The sequence below is a fragment of the Oenanthe melanoleuca genome, chromosome 6 (genome assembly GCF_029582105.1).
Source record: "Oenanthe melanoleuca isolate GR-GAL-2019-014 chromosome 6, OMel1.0, whole genome shotgun sequence".
NCBI classification, from domain to species: Eukaryota; Metazoa; Chordata; class Aves; order Passeriformes; family Muscicapidae; genus Oenanthe; species Oenanthe melanoleuca.
This window is the reverse complement of record NC_079340.1, coordinates 15547995-15568004: the sequence shown is the minus strand read 5'-3', so window position 1 is coordinate 15568004 and position 20010 is coordinate 15547995. Positions and strand designations below refer to the sequence as shown.

Here is a 20010-nt window from a genome sequence, read left to right as displayed (position 1 = left end):
TACCTTCAGAGATAGGACTAGGAGTAGACGCAGGAAACTGGTATGTAGGAGAGTAAGGATTGTCTTCTGCAGCAGAGAAAAGCAGTGGATTTTGAGACTACCCACAATGAAGTGGAGGTTTTGCTTCATTCCCCAACTTCTATCACCATAAGATTTTATTCCCTACTTTAATAACACTAGGGTAAATGGTATCATACTTTAAAAAAAGATTAATGGATTAGCAAAGATTTAGTTATTTTATGCATCACACAAGAAAGTATGCTGGGCATAACTGAATTTCCAGGCAGTGTAACAGAAAACTAGAACCTGAATCTAGTTAATATTAGGGCACTATAGTACAGTTAACTCAAAGCACAAGACAACAGATACTCTGACTAAACTTCTGGTACCTTCAGTTTTTTGCTGGATTTCAGGAAGTTCAGGAAATATGTAGGTAGGGCAATAAGGGTTTTCTTCAGGATTGTCTAAGGAGAGGAGCATGATTTGCAAAAAAGAACAGAGAGGACAGATTTTAAGGGGAAGAAGGGCGAGCCAAGAATCCATTCAAGCTGACTACAGTCCCTCTCATGCTGATGTTCTAACAGACACAATCTAGAATGCCTCTTTGTTCATTGCTGCCTTGCATGTCTGGGCCTTGTGAGAGATCCTGGAAGCCAAGGGGATTGAGCTCATTCTCCTCCATCTCAGCAACGGCTTTAGCTGAGCTAAAGAACCTTTGTTAGGAGCAGTAGGATTAGGAAATAGTTCAACTCCTCCTCATTCCATCCACTACAGCACAGCATTTCTCTATGCATAAAGCTCATCAGGACAGCACCTGCGGCAGCAAATACAGCTCCAGTTTTGCATGCTCTACATTTTCTTACAGAAGCACAGATCTGAGCTGTGCTTGCCTGCGTGTCAGGCTGCTCAGAGGGTTGCAAGTGCTACTGCAGCCATTTCTCACAGAGAAGAAAAATGTGAATATATCAGCAGTCAGCCACAGAAGTGTCCCAAGGTGGGAATCCCCTGAGAGTTCATCACTATGACATTTGAAAGTGCTCACCACAATTCTAGCAGAAAGATTAAAGTTTTGAAAAAGCAGAGATCAGATTCTGAACTCACCAAAAATTAATAGAAGAAACCTTTCCACTAGTTTCAGAGAACTTCAAATCATGCTTTGTTGCACAGGTACTAAAGCCTAACAGGGTAAAAAGTTTACTCTTATGCACAGAGGAGTTTCAGAGATAATCTACTGTATTTTAAAAGTGTGTGGATTGGGTTAGCTGGTAAAACTGGGATCTATTTTCTCATAGTATGGAAATATTATCAGCTTTTCTCATTTCAAATAGTACAGTTGATTTTATGAGGGCATTTCAGTTCATCTTTCAGAACAACTCAGACATTTCTTTGGACTTCACTGTTCTCCTACCTTTGACTTCAAAGATTTCAAATACATTGGTTGAGTTCTATGGTGTAGAGCAAACACTAATTAACATAAAATGCTTTTATTTAACATCCAGTACAATTCTTCATATGAACGAAACACCATCAAGGTGGTCTTTCAAAGTAAATAAAAACCATCTGTGCTACAGTACCTCTGTTTAGCTTGTGGATCTGTTTGAACATCGTCTTGTACCAGTCCTTTGATCTGTCTGTATTCTATTGGAAAAATAAACATCCATAGAAATAAGCAACAGTGATCTTCCCAGCCTTTCAAATCTATTACAAATCTTCCAGGAATGAAAAAAAAAATCTGCACTCTATGTGAAAGCCGTATATTAATATTCTGAAATATTAATTATTTCACTCAAATATATAATCTCAAATGATGTTTCACACAAGTAAGTAATAATGTAAAAGCTCTGCAGAGGCAGGTTGTAACCCCACTAGAGCTAGATTGTATGAAATATTTTGTATATTAATTGGGTTTGACTTCTAATATTAAACAACTTGCCTGTTATAGTCATACATACCAATTTCCTAAGTATTCAGTGGACAGTTAGAAATATTGAGTGCTTAAGTCATTCCAGAAACTAGTTGTAGGAACAGATTAGTAATTCTTTTCATAATTTCCCCTGAACACTGCATGAATATAATCACATTTAAAAAAGGTATCTGCCTCCAAGATGAGATTAAAATGAGACAAAACTCAACTTCAGCTGCTAGATGGGAAGGAAACAGAGGAGCAGAAACATTCCTTTCAGATATTATGAGAAGAAATACTAATTTTTAATTTTCTTTCTCTTGTGGCAGCTGAAACAGGTCATAGATAGTAAACAGAATAACTCACCATAAAATACATTCGAACTAGAATTCTATCTTCCCTTAAATCTCTGCAGCTTCAGTGAGTTTCCTCAGTGCTAAGGTAGGCAGAATCTAGCCCAGGTTTTGTGCATCAACCACATGCTAAGGGCCATCTTACCCTCAGTGGGATTCCAATATCATCGACAGAGGTATCAGCCATGTGCAGAGGGCTCTTGACAGTGCTCCTCTTCTCTTCCACTGCCCTCTTCTCTCTTGGCACAGCCTCCTGAACCGTCTTGTCCCGTAGAAGTGCTGAATCAACTTTGTCAGAAACTAATCTGTCTGGCACTGAATCTGGAAATTACAATGGGGGATTTTTACCTCATCCCAGCATTTCACAACATCACCATATTCTGCTCTTGTAAGGCAAAAATTCTAGCAAGTAGTTGATGAGACAGACTGTGTCACTGCTGATTGTGATTAGCAGCTAGACTGAAGGAAATCTCCCAAGAAAATGCCTGATGCCAGCAGAAGCAGGTGAGCATCTCTCAGTAGTGAGCATCTCACATCTCATGAGAGTCTCAGTTTGTCACATAAGACAACAATTTTGGTTTCAATAATTGTTTCTTTTGACTAATTAGGAACTCTACAATGTCTTCATCAGAAGTCACCAGTAATACACTCTCCTGTACATCTTTTTGCACAGATTTCAACCTAAAGGAGCATGGTGTGTGTTTGTGGTGCACCACTTTTTAACAGATTGCATTCACCTGTCTGACAATCCCATTATTGGACACAGAATATGATATTTCCAATTCATTTCCATGCCCTAATCAGAGTTTATAAACAACAAATGTTATTTAAGCATACATATGATATAATTGCACAGGAGTCTGCATGAAGATGGAGGGAAATAACTAACTTCTTCAGACTGCCTTGCTTCCAAACTGGAATTCCTTGACACTACCCAACTGACACTCAGAAGTAGCAGCAGGCATCACCAAAGGACTTCAGGTTGTTCTGAAGCTCTACTCTGCTCTGCAGAGCTGTAGCACAGCAACCCTTAGACTCAGGGAAGATTTTTCTTTGTGGATTTCCTGCAGAGAAAACACCTGCAATTTCAGTCTGCCTCATCAAGACTTTTGCAAGCCCTATAATTTTTACATCACAGCATGCACTGAAGAGAGAAAGGTAAGTTTATTCACATGCACATCACCATCCTGCCCAAAGCCATTAAATGTGTAGAAATCTGATAGGGGCAGACAGAGGAGGAAAGGCTCGTGCACAGCAATGCATTGATCTGTTGGTACCATGAGCAAACACACTTCTGGCCTGCAAAAGTCAGAACTAAAGGACTTGTGTTTAAAAGGTTGGTAAGTTTTATGACTCAGGACAAATAGATGTAGGTGCTTGGTATATTTCTTTGCAGTTTTTGGCAGTGTGTTTGCTAAAGGCACCCCACAAGCTATCAAAGCAGCAGCTTTGCTCCAGCAGAGGCAGCAGCTGGGGGGTAGCAGACCTTTCACATCATACCTGCCAGGCTACTAAGCCTTTTTTGCTGTTCTGTGGTAAAGGAAGAAACAAAACAAAAAGAAATACAGAACAAATGTGTGAGACAAACAGCAAGTGCTCTGGTGCTGCATTTCTGACAGGCAAGAAATACACTGTAGAATGATAGCAGCTGCTGGAGAGAATCTGTTTTCAAATACCCTGCCAAAGTGACAGCCCACAGTCCCCTCTTCACATAGCAGCCTTGTGGGATAACAAATCTCATGATGCAGTGACCAACACATTTGCAAAAAGCACTTTTATTTAAATTTTGGTTTTTTTCATAACATCAGAGAATAAAACATTGGACAGGAGACAATTTGAAAACCAGTAAAAATTCACAGAGCCACGCAACTTGATAACTAACTCTGTTACCATTATCATGAAGTACATTTTGAAATAATACTGCTGTAGCATTTCAAAAGGATATAGGAAAGGATAAAGTCAGTGATGGTGCTTGCTGAGTCTCATCACATATTGCTGAGCCACAGATTCAGTGATTTGTGCACAGACACAGCTTGAAGGCTTTGATTCTCAAAACAGCCCCCTTGGTTAGAGGCTTTTCATTAGTGAGTTCCCAGACTGGAGTATTTGTGGTATCTCTCAGCAGGTTTGACCACCCTAAAGTTAGTGCTTTCTAAAAGGATGTCCAAATGACTTACCCAAATCACAGCTGGGAATAAACCAAGAATGCTTAGCACTTTGCTTTCTGCTTTTTTTCTATTCCCTAGCAATTAACTCTTTAAAGCATGAAAGCCGTTTGAAAAGAATAAAATATTTTACTGACATAAAAAGCACAAACACTTTTGAAAGCTCATATCGTTAGAGCACAGATTAAAAAACTTTAATATATTAAACACACCTGTTATATAATTATGATAAACCATGCCATGCAATGCCTGCACAGGAGATAACTGCATTTTAGGGTGGCATAGAACACTTGCCAAGCAAGTCTGCCTTAGTAACAAACCTCCAGGTGTGTGCTGTTTTCCAGAGGAACCCACCCTCACCAGGTATTTGTGCTAAGTGGGTCATCTCAGCAAGGGAGACTGGTATTTCTTCTCAGTGTAGCTCCCTCTTCAATACCTCTGAACTTTGATCTTCAGCCCCAGTCCCCAGCTCTGCTGACCACTGATGGCAAGCTGCTCCTGTACATAATGTTCACACAACAGCTGCCAACAAAAGGAAAAAACCCTACGTGCACTGGATAAGAGGAAGGGTCAGCACTCTGAGCCAGAAGAATAGAACAGGGTTCACTGGGGTAAGCAGGACACCAGGAACAGGTTGGTGCATTATAAGAAGCTGCAAGTGAGAAATGCAATGATGCCCATCTCTGGGATGCGGGAGGAAAATATGTAAGTGACGATGGTGTCGCCAAGGAGAACTCTCTTGAATCACTGAGCTCTTCTGACAAGAGCATGAAGTTTAAGGAGTCAATGTTTGAGAGTTTTTTCCTATCTCTTTTCCACAGAGGAGGTAGTACCATGAATTAACAGACTTCTCATGAAAAAACCCAAATGTACATTTCACACAAAGGGGAGATTTCCTTTTCCCTTGTATCTCTGTGTAGGAAAGGGAGCAGCTGATGGAGAGAAGCAGCAGGAGGAGGAGGAGGTGTCTGCTATTTCACCCTCCTGCCTGACCAGAGCCAGACTGTAGCCCTAGACACATATCAGATAATTAAGGCTTTCACTCCAGATCTTGTGTCCTGGGACTGTAAGCAAAGGCCAAAAACTTGCAGGCTTCTCAGACAAGGTCAAGCAGAAGGATAAAACTGCTGGCAACAGTGAAGGAATTATTACAGATACTCTCAGAGGTCCCCCAGAGGAGGGGGCACTGGAGGAGACTAAGACTTGAAACCAGTAAAAATTAGGGGAAGAGGAAACAAGTATTTAAGAACATATTTGGTGCAAAATAACCGTGTTGAAAAGAAAATTTGCTAGAAATAAACAAGAGGATCTGAAATGACTTGTTTATACATATGAATTTTATTCAGTAGATATTACTGAAATCCAGAGAAAAAATTCTGAGATCTTTTATCCCAACTTACTGAGATCAAGCAGACAAGAAAGAACATAGTGTATTTCCTGTGTTTCAAATGCCATTTACCTGTTTCTAATTCTCTGATGGATCCAAATCAAAGGAACTTAGATGCAGATTAATGAACAAGCAAAGAAAGTACAAAATAGTAAGAAGTAATAATAATAAGCAGATAATGTCTGGTATAACAGTCACTTCAGAGAATAAGAGAGCTAACTCCTTGAAAAGCAATCAATAATCCACTGAGGAGAAAGGAAGTCACATTACTGGAAGACTAAACTACTGGAGATCTCAGAGTTCCTGCATTAAAATGACCTTGAAATTTCTAATTTACATGGTATTTCAGAGCACACAAAAAGAATTTTTCCTAAACATCATCTTGACATGAAGGAATTGATTTCATCACAAAACATAATTGATCATTCAGGGGAAGGTGGAACTTAACCTAGTAACAATTTGATATGTGGCATGAGAGCAACCTAGTTTTGAAAGATAAGGTTCATAAAAGATGAAACTAAATACAAATCATGTCAGCCAGGATAGAAATTCAATAGGTAACTAAGATCTGAGGACCATTTAAAAATACTAAACTAGCAGAAAGAAATCTTAATGCTAAGCTGGGATAAAGCCTAGATAGGAAGGGAAGCATAAGGCACTGTAGGAAATTCTCAACACAAAAAAAAGATAGAAAATGTGCAACTACAAGAAGACAACACATGTTGGGAAATGAAAGAAAATAACAGTGTGATAAAAGCATTAACAGCATGCTTCAGACTCAAAAATAGGTTTGAGGCACAAGAAGAATACACAGAAACTAGCAATGAAGTTTTCTTTTACAAAATAGGCACGATGGTAATAAAAGAGCAGGAAAGATGACATCTGATTAGTTATTTCCATTCTGCATTTGAAAAAAAAAAAAAAAAAAACGCAAAAAAATGTATGATGTCTTACTTTGTCTGATGGAGAAATACTTTCCACTACAACACTAACTAAGGACTATTCTGAAGGACAAATGAGGTCAGATAAAAATGAGCATGTTCATATAAATCACAGTAAGAGTTTTAGAGCAGTTTTCTGCTCTAAAGGGAGCAGCTCTGGAGATTGGACCACTCATCCTCAGTATGTATTGGAACACTCCAAGACTCCAAGGAAACTCCACAGGACAAGGATGAAAGCAAATGTTGTGACAACCTTTGAAGAAGATTAGTGTGATGGCTGGGACATCTGTCTGTCAAGTCAGCAACAATGCCATAAAAATGATTTACATGGGATCTTCTAATAAATATACAGTCTGACACATACACTGTCAATCAATACATATTTGTGACCATGATGCCTTGTCAAACCAACATGATACATGCAAATTACAAGTTTGACTAATATATACTGAAAAACAGGGATTAGAATTATGTATTTCACAGATATGATCAAATGGCATATCTGGCCATGATCTGTATCACAGAAAAAACATGATGAGAGAAGGCTCTTCAATCTATCAAGGTAAAGTATCATGTGTGCTAATGGTCAAAAGCAATATTGAGACAAAACAAACTGTCTACCATGAAGGTAATTAGTAAATAGAATAATTTCACATCAGTTCTCTCAGAGCCAGTGTGCATGTATCATCACATGATACAACTTTGTCTCTCACACTCTTAAAGTCTAACAGAGGGAAAAATATCCTTGTTAAAATACTCCAAATTTTATGGAAAAAAAAAAAAAAAAAAAAAAAAAAAAGAAAAAAGAGGCCAAAAGCATGTCCAACCTCAAGAAAGCCAACAAGAAGCTTTGAGATTTAAAAAGGCTGCCTCAAATTAGATTTTCTCCTCTTGAAGCAGCTGAGGAATCCAGACATCCTCATACAGAAGTACATAAGCAAAACTGTTTCAGATGCTAGCAAAAAGGAGGAGATAATCCACCCATTACCCCTTTAATCTGCTGGGCTACAGTGAGAATGCTACTTTCAAGATCAAAGACTGAAGCTTGTTTTTAAAAGCACTGATAAAAATCTCATGAGGTACTGCAAAGGAGCACATCAATGCTGTAATTAAAATGGCTTCAGTATGAGAGTGCAGGCCTTGACTCTATTTTCTGATTTTTTCTTCCTTTTGAAAAGGTAAGCCACAGCAATAGTGGCTCTATGCCTGGAGTTTCCCAAGCCCACTAGAAATCAAGGCAAACTGGACTGTATCTCTCTGGCCTGTGACAAACTACAATCTTTGGTGATGCACAATGAATTGGGAAGATGTGGTAATGCCAGCCATCAGAAGAACTAAACAGGAGAAGCAAAGTTTCCCTCCAAAATCAGAGGCAGAGAGATAGAACTATCCATTCAGCTCATATGAGAAAGGTTTTGATTCCTGGGAGCTCTCAAACAAGATGTTTTGCTCATTTGCAAATCCAGAGCTCAAGGATTACTGCAAAATGAGCCTGAGTTGATCCAGTTACTGATAGAGGAAAAAATTGCCAAGATCAAACTTGTGGGCAAGTAGATTATTTACTATTGGGGAAATTCTGCTACAAATCCAGAGGTCAAATCTCTCCCACAGAAATAGAAAATACAGCTGCTTTCACATTGCAGTAGCTAAGAAGAAGCAAATCACCTTTTCAAGCTACCTAGTTTCTACAGATATATGGGAGAATTCAACCTTTTCCATCACAAAAAGGCACCTGACAGCTCTTATCTTGCAATATTTTATTCATATGTCCATAGCCCAGTTAAAAACCTCTTCCCAGCCTCAAAGACTTTCTGATCCACAGGTTTTAATTAGAAAAAACTTTCTCACTTGCCTGTTGTATATTCCAGTCACTAAGACTTTTTTGAGTCAACTTTGTTAGTTCTCAGTAGTCTGGACCTAATTATCAACAGCACACACATTCTCCAGTTCCTTCTAGCATAGCAGTTTGCTAATTTTGATCCAAAATTATCTATATGGAAGTCTCCTTACCTCGATTATGCTGCAAGAGGACAATAGTGGGATTGACAATTGTGGTAGAAGGATAGGCAGAGGCAGACTTGCTGATGGAAGTGATGGAGGTTGAATAGTCAGTGCCAGGCTGGGGCACTTCATTTAGCACAGGACCTGGGTCCTGAAAAGAAGAGCAACACATCATTAGCAGCATGCAGATGGGTGTTACCTTGGGAAAATCTGGAAAAAAACCCAACATTTTAGGCTGAATGAGAAGCATAGTCACAGAAAATTTTAGTAAAAAAGGCATAAGCACAAGTATTACCCTGCTCCTTGTACATACCCTGCTCATTGTTAATGAAATTAGTTTGCTAAGGCAGTACTACAGTTATTTGGTGTTGGGTTTCACAACTCCAACTCCAAAAGAGGGCACTAAGTTCATCTAGCAGACACTTTGGAGCAAACACAAGGTGTCAGAAATGAGCAAATCTGGTTGGGGGAGAGGGGAAAGATGCAGACATCTTTCCCCTGATACATCCACACACAAACATTTGTTCCAAGAGTATTCCTTTCATAGCAAGTCAGACATGCAAAACTCATGCAATTCTGGAGTGAAACAGTATTACTGCAGCTGGTTTGGTAAGAGAAGTCTAAGGAATTAAGTTGGCACTGTCACTCAAGAGACAATGTAATACCTACCTGATTAAAGTAATGACATGAAAAGGCCCCAAAACTGACAGAGAGCAACAAATAGGACTCCAGTAAGGAAGATGGCTTTGCTGCTGGAGCACAGATAACAAGCTGTTCTTGCTCTCCTAAAGCATCCAGCTCCATTATTTGCTTATTTCAAACCCACCTCTGATATCACCACAGCTCTGGCTGCTCTGTAGAAATACAGGCTGTGTCAGCAGGGAGACTTTGAAACCTAGCTCACCTCTGAAAAGCCTGAGTCCATGGATATTGGACTTGTGGTGGTGGTAAGGTGGCTAAGATAAAGAAGGGATGATGACTAAAGACTGTGTGTATCAGTTTAGACTGAGATTTTTCCAAGCTTCTGAAGGAATTTGGACACACCCTTAATGGGGACTGAGCATCCAAACAAAGAGAATATGGGACAGCAAACCAAATTCCTGCACTCCTGCTGCTCCATTGTCAGACTCAAATGCTGCAAGCCACTGATCTGTAAAATCAGCTGAGCATTCAAGGGTATTTTCATGATTATTAAAAAAAACCCCTGAATATGCCCCGAATATTGCTCCAGAAAAATCCCTATTTCCAGCTTTTCTGGCTAAGTGCATCTGTGCCCTTCATACACACCAGCATCAGATGAAAGGACTTACAGCATCAGGCACGGGACTGAACAGGGGCCAAAGCAAGGCCTGGCACCAGAGCTCAGAGATAAATCATAGTGACAATTGGCCATAATCAGAACAAGCACCTACAGCCTCTCCAACCTGGAGGGGAAAAGGAGAAGAACAACCTTGTTCTGTTGGACAAAGGTGATCTTGCTTCAGACAGCTGGTCATGCCATAGACATTTTATGGGGACAGAAGAGAATCAATGGTCTTCAGGAACAGATGTCCCCTAGAGAGAGACCAGCCTCATTTTGCTGACTGCAATAATATTCCAAACAATGAAATTAATAAAGAGGAGGAAGAGTCAGGGAAAAGTGCAAGAATTGGCTTTGAGTTTCACTTTGATAACTAAAATACAAATGAGAATCCCTCAAAGAAGGATGCTGGATCAGGATAGGCTCAGCAGCCCCAGTGAAGTCACCAAAGAGGGTGAACAAAGACCTTTTAAATCGTTGTGGAAAACAGCTCGGTGGCTGCATGCCTGAAGTGAGCATGTCCAAAAATGTCTCAACTCTCATCTCAAGAAAGTCAGGTACAGCAAAATTTCCACTCCTCCTCTATGATTTGGATGCCTCCTGAATTTTTTTTTTTCCGGAATCTGCAGATAGACTCCATTTAAAAAAAAACAAAACAACACAAAAACCCCTCCAAAACAGAAACAAACAAAGAACACCAAACAAACAAAAAACAAAGCAAAACAAAAACACCAATTCCAAACTTTCATTCATTGCTGTCTGCAATAAAAAAACCTACCAATTTTAATAGAAGTAGAAAGGCCAATTCTGAGAACTTTTGAAAGTATCATCCTAGGTTGTTTTCTTCCTCCCCCTGGCCCACATGCCTGTTTGTTACATCCCTACAGAGTCAAAGGGCAGAGCAAGCATCATCATGAGGGAATGCAGTTTCTGCTGAACTTCTTCCTTTTCCTCACAAGCAAGCATAAAAAAGAAAAGGTGGCCCTAAGACTTTCAGCACAAGGAGGGTAGGGTACTTTTTGCTTCCTCTGCAACTTTAACTGAGCTACTTTTCCTCCTTGTCCTCGAGGACACTTTAAAATAGGTGATGAGCTTGAAAAGAAACAAAACCTAACTCAAGAAGAACACAATAAATTCCAAGTTCAAAATCTTGCAGACTGAATTATTCAAAATTTTCAAAGACAAGCATTCCAAAATGAAGAGACTCTCTCTGCCTAATCTATCACATAGCACCTCCATGCTTGGAGTACTCTTAGCACAGTAACTGATCTTATAACTTGTAGGTCATTGGATACTGGCAGCAATCTCACACTGATTTTTATCAGGGATTTGTGTGGACACCATATGGTCTTGTGGCTCCAAGTGGAACAGAAAGCCAGCCCTAACCTTTAACTGGCCTGCTGTTGCTCAATGTTATTCAAACACAATTAAGGATGCTATAAAAAGAGCCTGAAAAGATCAGTTAGTTGCAGCTATTCAGTTTATGCAGGATTCATTATTCTGAGCAAATCCTGTGAAGACTCTTAAGGTGTACATCACCCAGCAGAATGGGCACAAAGGGAGACAGTCAAATGTTGTGAGAAGTCAAAAGAAAGTTCAAAGCTGCACAAGGCAGGCAAACTGCATGCACTAGCACAGGACGCAAACAAGGTTTCAGTTGTCATGCTGCTGGCAGAGAGTGAGTCATCACTCCCCCCTCAAGTTTAGTATTGCAAGGAGAAAGTAATTTTAATCCAGGAATACAAATTTAGGAAAAGGGCAAGGAGGGTACTTGGCAAGCTTACTTTATGTGAGATGACTCCAGTGATTTCAGGCTTCAAGCCCCTGTGCAAAGCCCCCGTGACTGGAGGGACAAGTGAAGGTGGTGATGAGAAGAATGGCAGTTTCGGGTAAACAGAGGGTAATGTGCCAGATGTGGAGGGTGCTTGGTTATGGTGGGAGCCCCTCTGGAGATGTGGGGGAATGAAATCGTCTAGAGTTGGAAAAGTCAAGGGTGAGCCAGGAGAAACAATCTCAGGGGATACGGAGCCTTGCCCGAAAGGAACCAGAGGCGGTGGTGGAGTGCTGGAGCTGCCTTCTTGCTGTCTGTCTGGATTAACCTGGAGGAGGGGGACTACTATAACTCCAGGCTGAGCTGAGGTGGTGGCAGTGGCATCCTGTAGGAAACAAGGTGTTGTTATGCATTGGGGGAGATTGTTACTTTAGTCTAACGCAGCCATATTGTGTCATGCAAGGAATGTACCCAAAATGATACAAAGCCCCATCAGATCTTCTTTCCATAAGGAGACATAGTTCTTCAGGCTTGCAGCCCTGGCCTCTATGAACACAATGATTTTTCCACAAAAATCTTTATTCCCCCTCACCACCCCTCTTCTCCAGTTCTGTGTAGTGAGGCTAAATCAAACCAAAGAACAGCTCAGCATTCACCATCACTTGAGAAGCTCTAACCATTACACATTACAGAGTTTGCTTCTTATACATCTCCCTAAAATAGAAAGAGCTGCACCAGCCCAACCCAACTCCCTACAAACATCACACACACACACGAACACAGAGATCAACGTTGAGGGGACATATATGGGGTGTTAAATATTATCAAGTAAAAGACCACAAGACTCAGGGTGGCACAATAAGTGCTGAGAAATTAAGGTAAGAGGGGAATAAAGCATTAAGGGAAAACACTGTAATGAACTAAAGAACTGTTTGCTCAGCTGAAAGAAAACAAGGTTATGGAGAAAACATGTACCATGCTGCGTCCCATTGCCTTGTATGGTGGCTGTCGCTGCTGGGTAAGGTAAGGCTCTTTTCTCATCCTGTCCTCTGTGGCAGCTGTGCTCTGGGGCTCTAGCACTCTGTCCCTCACAGCTGGCGGAGGTGACGGCTGAGTCCGGGAGGGCTGGCCTGCACCATAACTAACTGCGTCTTTGCTGAGGACAATGTAAAAGTACGGCCTGGGAGGAATAGGAGGAGGAGGAGCAGCAGGAAGAGACTTTTCAGTGTCTGTTACAGAGGAAACAATGTTGGTGGCTGGTGCCTGAGTGAGCTCAGCGCCCAAACTGGTGCTGGCTGCTGGGTCATGTGTGGTGCCAGTGGAATTTTGAGATGCGCCTGAGCAAGTGCTGTTAGATAAACAAGCTACATATAGTTTGCTGACCTTTTTATCCGCCTTCGTCTCATGACTGGAATTCGTTCCAGCCTTACTACTGGGATCTGCCCTGTCAGGGTTGTGTTGTGTGGATGCTGCACCCGATGAGGAGTGACTTTCCCAGAGTGGCTGCCCAGCATGCACCCCATCTCTGGGGCCTGAGGAGGGGGAACGCCCTGCTGGCAAGCCTTGCTTCCCACTGGGGCTGGCCCCATAGGGGGTGGGTGAGGACAAGTAACAGCGTGCACTGGTGCTTGGTGAGGCACGCTGGGTGTAAGGCTTGGGTGCATTCAGGTACACACAGTCCATGATGGGCACTGGCAACAGGTTGGTCGCTCTAGTGTCAGTGCGAGGACGCCATGCAAAGCTCTCCTCTTTGGGAAGAGGAGGACGGGGAGGAGCAAGGGCCTGATCAGGCAGAGTCAAGAAGGTAGGAAGGAGAGAGGAAGTAGCATCAAATGAAAGGAAAAAGGAAGGAAAAAAAATTACATTCTCAGAATGAATTTGATCATTAGACTTGGGTTAAGCAGGTTTTAATACAGGAAGAACAAAAAGCAAATACAGTATCTGGAAGGCCAGTGCAGAACTCACTCGCACTCATCCTCTCCCACATTCTTTCTTAGCACAGCTCACTGCAGCACACAAACTTAGCCCAGCCCTCAAGTCCCTGCCTACATGGCTCTCTATCTCTGCACTCAATAATTCTCACTACTGTATTGTTCCAAGAGGCCTGCACAGCAACACCCACCATGCCCCTGGGAAAGCCTCAGTCAAGATTTAACACCATGGCTAACTAAATTCAGCCTCATGCTTGCATAACTAAACACTTCCCAGCACTAGGGACATTTGAACTGCAAAGCCAAATTCAGAGTTCTAGGCCATCTCTGCATGTTAAGTGCACTGCTGAAAAATGAACATTGCCAAGTTTCACCAATGCTAATGAAAGCAGACATCATGAGAGTACTGTAGCCTACCACAGCTGGCTAAGTAAAAAGTCAGCATTTCTTCATTCTAAAGACCAGCTCTTCAATTCTCTTGAGGATTTTTCCATCCTGAAAATGCTTTCAGGAACACTAGAATAATTAAAGTTTCTTGAGGAAATGAGATCATCAGAAGTTGCCTCCAGAATCAAGATCACCAAGAGAGAAATCCTGCTTCTAGTAAATAATAAGAAAAGTTTTACTGGTTTTGGTACTTGGCAGCATATAGCTTGCTAACTCCAAATCATCTGCCTACTGCGACTCCAATTACAATGAATTTTTTCTGAAAGCCAAACTGTTTTGAGATAAAATAACAATAAAAGGTTTCATTTTATTTATTGTTTTTCCAGTACCTGAAAACTATGATATACAGGAAAGAAGAGAATACCCACCTGGTGAGCAGCAACTCCCTGGATTTTTACAATTAACCCTTTGGAGACTGTGAAAATAGGTTTTACAAACACCCCGCTGTCATATATTTATGGGCAAAGGCTGCCTAAACCATTGCTAAAAATGTCAAAACTAGAGAATGAAGATGTCTTAACAGCTTGCAACAGTCAAATCTAGAAAGAGACATCCTTTAAAAGTCATCCACATATGACAAGTACCTATTCTTGTTACATGGTTATAGATGTAGAAAGTTTCATAAAATTACATCTGCTGCTCCAAAATCTGCTGTCCTCATGCTGCCCCTCTCACCCTTCCCCGAAGCATAGGGAGTGGTGAAGTGAGTTAGGTTAGTGATGTTCTAAAGGGCTTCTGTCTCTGAGCAATTCATTCGTTTTGGAATTTCTTCCATTTTAGCTCAGTTTCAACAGTAGTTCTTGAGACTTCTATAACAAGTATGTGCACCAGCGCTCTCCCTGTTCACCAGTAAGATCAGGAAAAGAACAACAAGACAGCTCTAAGTATTGAGCAGAAATTAGTCTCTCTTTAGGGTGCTGCTCCTTCCCACACCTTCATTGGAGCTGTTCCTTCTTCCACTTTCACCTAGGTAGCATTGCTAAAGGGACTCTTATGATGGGAGCAGTCACACTGATAGGGAACTAGGCTTTAAAGGGACTCTGTTGCACATAAGAATTCTGTTTCTAATGAAGAGTCTCCTTACCAGGCAGACTGAGCAACCAAAAAAAAAAAAAAAGGACAACATTGCACTTCTCTTAGCAGACTGACTTCAAAAATTTACCTTCAGGTATAAATAATCTTTCCCTTGTTGGCTTCTATCAGTTACAGGGTTAAAAGAGAGAGGCATTTCCCCAATATTTTATTTTTAACACAGGGTGCAACTCTGATTTCAGCCTGCAGCAATTGCTAGGAAATAAACCAGCATACAATACAAAATAATTACAGATGATTACTTCACCTTTTTTCTTGCAAATAACGTTGTTGTCCTCCTTCATCCACGCAGGAAACACTGTGGTGAGCCTGAACACATGAGCTCCACAACACTTTGCTGACATTCTGACATTGGTGTTGCCCCCGTTTGAAAGGTAGAAAAAGCTGAGGCACAACAACTTACCCATCTGCAGCCAAGTTTGGAGTTCACCCAGGACTCCTGATCACGAATCCAGAGCTTGAACCCAGATGATCACCCTCAGGGTGACAGAAGAAAGGCTTACCTGTGGCTTGCTGTCTGAAGAAAGATTCGGACGCACACTCCTATAACCCTTGGCAGCCAGAGAAGATGGCTGGGCATCCCCATTGGCATCAGTGTTAGACGACGACCTCCAATCATCTGCGAGGGGAAAGAAAACTCACATCACAGATTCCCTCCAGTTGCAGGATAAGTGAAAGGAGGGGACTCTTTTCTTCCTTTTCCCCCCTTTCTTCTTTTTCCCCAGGCAACAAGAAATAATTCCAATAAAGCAATGGAAGTAACAACAGAAGCAGCCAATGTTTATACCTGTTTCTGAGTTTTCTGGCTCCAGACCTAAGTATTTCACAGGAAGAAGGGACAGAGGAGGTGGGGGTGGAGGATAGGCATAGAGGAAAAGAAAGGGGAAAAAAATAAACCATTACATTTCCAGAAAACATGTACCAATCGAAGTTAAGAGTCAAGCTACTTCATTTCACACATAAAATGCTTTCTGACAGGGCTGCGTAATTACCATAGAGACCAGCCCTAAACATGATGTCCTCCTTGTTTCTGACCTTTGTAAACACAAGGCAATTCATTCAGAGCAATGAAGAAACAATTGTTCATTGACATTCTTATTTCAGAGGCAAAAAGGCTGCCCAGCTAGCTACTTTCTAAAGCTGCAGCTTGACATCCAGACACCACAAATTAGTGGCAATGTAGGGACCCTGTATTCAGATTATGAAGATGTATCTATCCTTAACAATATCACTATACGTGATTGAGATAAAGGATTACCAACAAACAGATCGAGTTTTGCAGACTAAGTGCATGAAGGGAGTTATAATATATCACTTTACAACCCAGTCCCTGCAGCTACATGCAGTGGTCTCATCACATATTTACCCACTTCCAACTGGGCTCCTCCCCATTCTGTATCCATTTTGCTGTTTAAGTTATATGCATGAAGCTCTCCCAGCTCCAAAGTACATTTCATAAAGCGACTGAGAGAATAAGCAAAAGAAGTATTAATGAACTGATTTCCATAGTAATGGGCCCATTGCCATTCAAGCTGCTGGAAATTTATGAAGCCATCAACAGAAAGGAGAGAAGCAACAGCAGGGGGTAGGAGTGAAGAAACAGGGAAAGGCAAGCATAAAAAGAGGGCAGGTCACGGGTGGAGCAGAATGGGAGAAGACAGAGCAGAAAGTGACACATTAGGGCTAGAATTAATGGAACTGCCCTTTCTCCAACAATACAGCCAGAAACAATGCATGCTTTGCTTTCAAGAGCATGTTTTACCTCCTCCCCCTTAACAGCATCTTGCCTTTGGGAGTTCATCCTCTTTGCCAGACCCACGACACTGGCCAGGTTTGCTATGCTTTGCCTGTCTCCCACAATTAAGTAATTACACATCTGCTATTGAAAGGGGGCAGAGCTCTGTGGCTATGCTGTCTGTCTGGGGGGACGCTCTCCCGCTTCCCTGACAACCCAGCTGAACGCTGCTGGGCAGCAGCACCACTCAGCTTCTTTCTGTTCCACCTCATGCCTGGCATGAAAGGAGGTGACACAGCCTGCCCCTGGGGGTGCTGGGGCTGGGAGGGGAAGGAAGAAAAGAACTGAGAGTTTTTGGTGCTCCTGAAAAACTTTAGTCAATGACTGAGGGGTCATGAAACCTGCACTAGGAGTCAGTCTCTCTATTGTTCTGGTCCTTGCAAGAGGTTTCCAACTATGCTATGCAATTCTCAGCTTTAAATCATAAAGGAAGCCCAAGACTCTGGACTGACTGGTCTTGAGGTTACTGTGAGTAACAGATTCCAGTTAACCTTCCATCACTTACTTTCAGGTTGCTCAGCATCCTGAGGACATGGTGAAGTGATGTTCCGATTCCCTTCAGAGGATGGAGTTGCCCGGAGGGTTACAGCTCCTTTTCCACTGCAGACTTTTGTGGGATCCATTTCTACAGGAAATGCACATGTACAGAAGAAACACATAGAAAGGGATGATGCAAAGCTACCAGGATCCATTGGAGCTCTAGAGTAATTTTAGTATGGTTGCCTCCAGGTGAATCAATCTAGTAATGTTTGTGCAGATGTAGATTAGCTCTGTAAAGCACTGAGAAATCAAAGCAGTTTTATATTCATGTAATTGATGAATGTAGCAGTTAAGTTCTGAGTTGGTGCAAGGTAGTTAAGAAAGAAAGGGGAAAAAAAAGAGTTTTTGAGGCAAAGGTCACAGGTCCACTTGCTTTATTTGTTCTACTTTGTACAGAGATACTGTGCTAGCAAGGCACACACTTTGTTTGCCAAAGCTTAAAAATGCCTTTTGTGGAGGACTGAAAGAGGAAGACTCGACCACTGGAACATAAAATCTTGTAACTATGCTGAATATGATCTAAAGGCAAGGCACTGCAGCCACCTCCCTGCCATCTCCCCATTTCATTGCAGTGGTTCACCTTCTGACACAGGAACCCAAGCCCCCCCCCAAGTAAGAGGAGATTAAACACATGCCTATTCAGATCAGCCCAGCCTCCTTGCTGAGGCACAGTTCAGCACAGCTTCTGTGCAGGCTTACCTTTGTGTATTTCAGTCCATGATCTGTGTTTTCTCCTCCTGTCATCCTATTAAGCAATAACAAACCAGTACTTCAAAGCTACATCTCTTTCTCCCCCTACTTAAAATCTTTCTGGAGAGTTGGTGCCTTTAAGATACCTCTGAAAATAAAAAGTCTGAAAAGTGTCTTGTTTCTCTAGGCTACTTGCACAGACCTCCTCTTCTCATGCACTGTTAGTGACCCTGTAGCTACCACCAGACCTCACTCACCTACACAGAGGTACCAGCCCTACCATGACTGCACAGGGAGAGTGAAAAGGTACTGAGTGCATGCTGCATTACACAAGTGACAACACAATAATTTTTATTTTTACGGGTTGAGGATCACACTATCTCTGCGTGGGGAAGGATATAACTCCAGGAAGTGCTGCTACAACAAAACTGATGCCTTCAGACTGGACAGAGGGGGCAAAGGCTGTTGTTTACTGTCCAGACAATAGCCCACATTCGTGCAGATGAGTATTCCTTGGCTGACTTCAGCAAGGTAATGCCTCACCAAATCCACACCAGTACACTGCCTACAGACCATGGTAACACATTGGAAAAGGTTGCAAACCATGCAAACCACAGCCAGTGGGGCCACAATATGGGGAAACATCAATATGCCAGAAAGACAGCGGCAGTGAGAAGAGAAACTCAATGAATGCCAAACTCCTGCTCTCACTGAAAGCCTTCTGTGCTGGAATCTTCACTGTTGGAGCCCTTACATGGGTTACCAATGCTTCAGGGATTTCACAAAAAGCATGATTTCAGATCTACACTTAGGACTATAAAAAGAATGGAGTAAGTAAGAAACCAGAGGATACTTTCCTATAGTTCAGCCTTTAGCTAACTGAGGCAGCATTGCAGTAGCCTCTGTGAGGGGAAAGACTATCCACCCAGACATATCAAAAGCTGTTTCATCCTTAAATATACCACAGCTGATCACAACTTAAGGTCACCCACGCTCCTGGTGAAATAGAAGCTGACTTCTCTGACTGATTTTTGCATGATTCAGGTAGGGTCAGGATTCCTTTTTCCCAAGAGTGCAATCCTGGCTATCATTCCCATCAACGCAGCACAGCACAGAGCCCAAAGACTCTATGGAGTCACTTTCAAACCACAGGACAAAGATTTAAGCTCAGAGACTCCAGTTTTAAGAGTGCTGTAACTGTAAAGCATGGACACAATGTTGGGAATCACTGGGCCTGATACAAACATCCACAAAGAGTGCAGGGTGGCTGTCCTGCTACAACCCTATGCCTACACTTACAGGCACTGGAGAGAAATGGAAACAGAGATATAAGACATGTCAAAACAATATCTTCATCATATTGGAGGAAAATCAAATTTGGGAATCAATGCCTTTTATAAATTTTCCATACAACAGATTAAACCTGTATACTGAACCAAAAATAATAAGAGCCAGAAAAAAAACATGCTCTGAACTCAAAAAAAATTAAAATGCTTTGAAAATATTTGGAAAGAAAATCTTGCCAGACTATCTCATCTTGGGAGATGAAAACAAATGTCTAGAATGATGAATTCCTTCAAAAATAACAGAAAACAAGAATCTGAGTCTCTCAGTATGGAAATCCAGCAGCTAGCAATCAACAGGACATTAGCACTGTAGTAGCTCAACAAAGCACATGTGTGACAGATTAGGAG

At 41.7% G+C, this 20010-nt stretch overlaps 1 protein-coding gene across 36 annotated transcripts in view; it reads right to left on the bottom strand.

The window, feature by feature from the left end:
- Positions 1-20010, bottom strand: part of SORBS1 (sorbin and SH3 domain containing 1) — a 160319-nt gene that overhangs the window by 41502 nt on the left and 98807 nt on the right. For 21 of the 36 annotated variants that reach the window (XM_056495337.1, XM_056495338.1, XM_056495340.1 and 18 more), the window contains 8 exons: positions 17592-17711; positions 15795-15910; positions 12797-13603; positions 11835-12206; positions 8760-8901; positions 3757-3786; positions 2402-2577; positions 1575-1638 (listed from right to left, as the gene is read on the bottom strand). In XM_056495337.1, coding sequence (XP_056351312.1) covers positions 1575-1638; positions 2402-2577; positions 3757-3786; positions 8760-8901; positions 11835-12206; positions 12797-13603; positions 15795-15910; positions 17592-17711 — 1827 coding nt within the window. The remainder of the gene's footprint in view (positions 1-1574; positions 1639-2401; positions 2578-3756; positions 3787-8759; positions 8902-11834; positions 12207-12796; positions 13604-15794; positions 15911-17591; positions 17712-20010) is intronic. The other 15 variants (XM_056495366.1, XM_056495368.1, XM_056495369.1 and 12 more) reach the window with 7 other exon arrangements.